General features: G+C 49.0%; 1 protein-coding gene across 1 annotated transcript; it reads left to right on the forward strand.

The window, feature by feature from the left end:
- The first annotated feature begins 780 nt into the window (after positions 1 to 780).
- Positions 781 to 1776, forward strand: LOC128070440 (putative MAGE domain-containing protein MAGEA13P). Its single transcript, XM_052663754.1, has one exon. The coding sequence runs from the start codon at positions 781 to 783 to the stop codon at positions 1774 to 1776; it is 996 nt and encodes a 331-aa protein (XP_052519714.1).
- Positions 1777 to 2307: the final 531 nt, after the last annotated feature.

Consider the following 2307-nt stretch of genomic DNA (forward strand, 5'->3'; position numbering starts at 1 on the left):
CCTATTCCAGGAGAGTTGGCTCCCCAGAGTTAATCCAGTTCTTATGTCACCCCAGGGAGGCCCTGGGCAGGTGTGGCCAAATGTGGCACCCCCCTCACTTCCTCCTCTTGGTCTGAGGAATGTGAACTCTTGTTCTGAGAGTTTTGTCTCAGAGCAGCAGAGGGGTCGGTGCAGGCCTGCCTGGACAGGAGAAAGATGAGGCCTCTCAGTGGGCATTGATGGGACCATCCACCTTGGAGGTGTGAGGACATCACAAAGTCTGGCCTTCCCCCTCCTGTCAGTGCTCTGAGTTGGGGGCAGGAGTGTAATTGCAGCTGCAGCCTGAGGTGCCCGTTAGCTCCTCTTATAGGGATTCACGTCATCCTGGGGGTGAGGGCCATGGTCTGAAATGTGTGTCCTCAGGTAAACTGAGCAGAAGAGGCCCAGACAGGGCCAGGAGTCAGTCAAGGTGATGTCCCTGAATGTCTGCCACACCAGAACAGAGGGGACACCACAGTGCCCAACCTTGCACACTCTGCTGTCTTACCTGGAATCTGCAGGCTAAGCCAGCTGGTTACACTCTGAGGAGCTTTCTTGGGATTCTTAGGGCACAGATAAGTCAGGAAGACAGGAGACCACAGCCCCACTCCAAGCACTGTCTACGGGAAGATCTGTTAAGATAGCCTTGGTCAGAGCTGACAGGATTGAGTTTCTCACACTCTTCCTCTCTTCCTCAGATCAATTAGCTCTAATCACCACCTTCTGCCTACGTCTCTGCCTGCCACCCTCAACAGCATCACCATGCCTCACAGTCAGAAGAATCAGAGCCACAAGCTTGAAGTAGGCCTTCAGGCTGAAAAAGAGGCTCAGGGCCTGGTGGGTTCCCAGGTTCCTGTAGCTGAGGAGAAGAAGGCCACCGCTTCCTTGCTCTCTTCTTTGATCCAAGGCACCCCAGAGGTTGTGCCTACTGCTGGGGCACAGAGTGTTCCCCAGAGTTCTCAGGGGGCCTGCTCCTCCTCCACTACCATTGAAGCCATTCCACTTAGCAAATCAAATGAGGGCAGCAGCCAAGAAGAGAGTCCAAGCAGCTTCCAGGCTCCCACGTTCTTGCTCGGTGATGTGCTAAACAAGAAGTTGGCTCAACTGGTACAGTTGATGAGGGTCAAATATGTAACAAAGGAGCCCATCACAAAGGCAGAAATACTGGAGAATGTCATCAAAGAGCATGAGGATCACTTCCCTCTGATCTTCAGCAAAGCCTGTGAATGCATGGAGATTGTCTTCGGCATTGAAGCAAAGGAAGTGGACCCAACCAGCCACTCCTATGTGCTCCAGAAGACACTAGGTCTCACCTACGATGGGATGCTGAATGACGGCCAGAGCATGCCCAAGACCGGCTTCCTGATATATATCCTGGGTGTGATCTTCATGGAGGGCAACCGTGTTACTGAGGAGAGAATCTGGAAAGTGCTAAATATGATTGGAGTGTGTGCTGGGCAGAAGGATTTCATCTACGGGGAGCCCAGGAAGCTCATCACCAAAGATTTGGTGGAGGAAAGGTATCTGGAGTACCAGCAGGTGTCCAACAGTGATCCTCCATGCTATGAATTCCGGTGGGGTCCAAGGGCCCATGCTGAAACCAGCAAGATGAAAATCCTGAAGTTTTTTTCCAAGGTCAATGGGGTTGACCCCACTTCCTTCCCATCCTGGTATGAAGAAGCTTTGAGAGATGAGAAAGAGAAAGCCCAGGAGAGAGCTGCCACTGGGGATGCTACTTCTGCCATGGCCAGCATCTAGGTTCATAAATGGCATTGGCCACATACTTATTGCCTTCTGTCAGATTTTAGAATAAATATTTTTCTATTCTGTTAAACCTGGCATTGGAATAGAAAGTTCCTTAGAAACCTGCAAGAGCCCAACAATAAAATAGATGGGATCAAGAAACAGAAGAAAAAAATGTAAAATGTGGTTATCCTAAGAATCCTATATCTCTTTTTGTCTGCTGTTTTGTAAAGTTAAAGATATACACTTATATTTGCTTGGCTAATTAAACAATGTATGAGAAGTTAAATCCTAATAAATGAGAGTCCTGGCTCACTGGCTTATTTATGCTTATAGGTGGGTCTTAGAGGTGAGAGAAAAGCTTAGAATTGAAAATTGCCCCTGGAAGTTCCTCTGGGATCACAGAGAAACAGAGCCCACTCTCCATCTGGAGCAGGTGTGGAAGATGTCCTGCCCTCTGTCACCACACCACTAAATACAGTGTACAAACTTGGTGTTCAGTACACATCGCCTAAAAGGATTTCCTGAGAAAAGACTGATATTTCT

This window comes from Budorcas taxicolor, chromosome X (genome assembly GCF_023091745.1).
Source record: "Budorcas taxicolor isolate Tak-1 chromosome X, Takin1.1, whole genome shotgun sequence".
NCBI lineage: Eukaryota > Metazoa > Chordata > Mammalia > Artiodactyla > Bovidae > Budorcas > Budorcas taxicolor.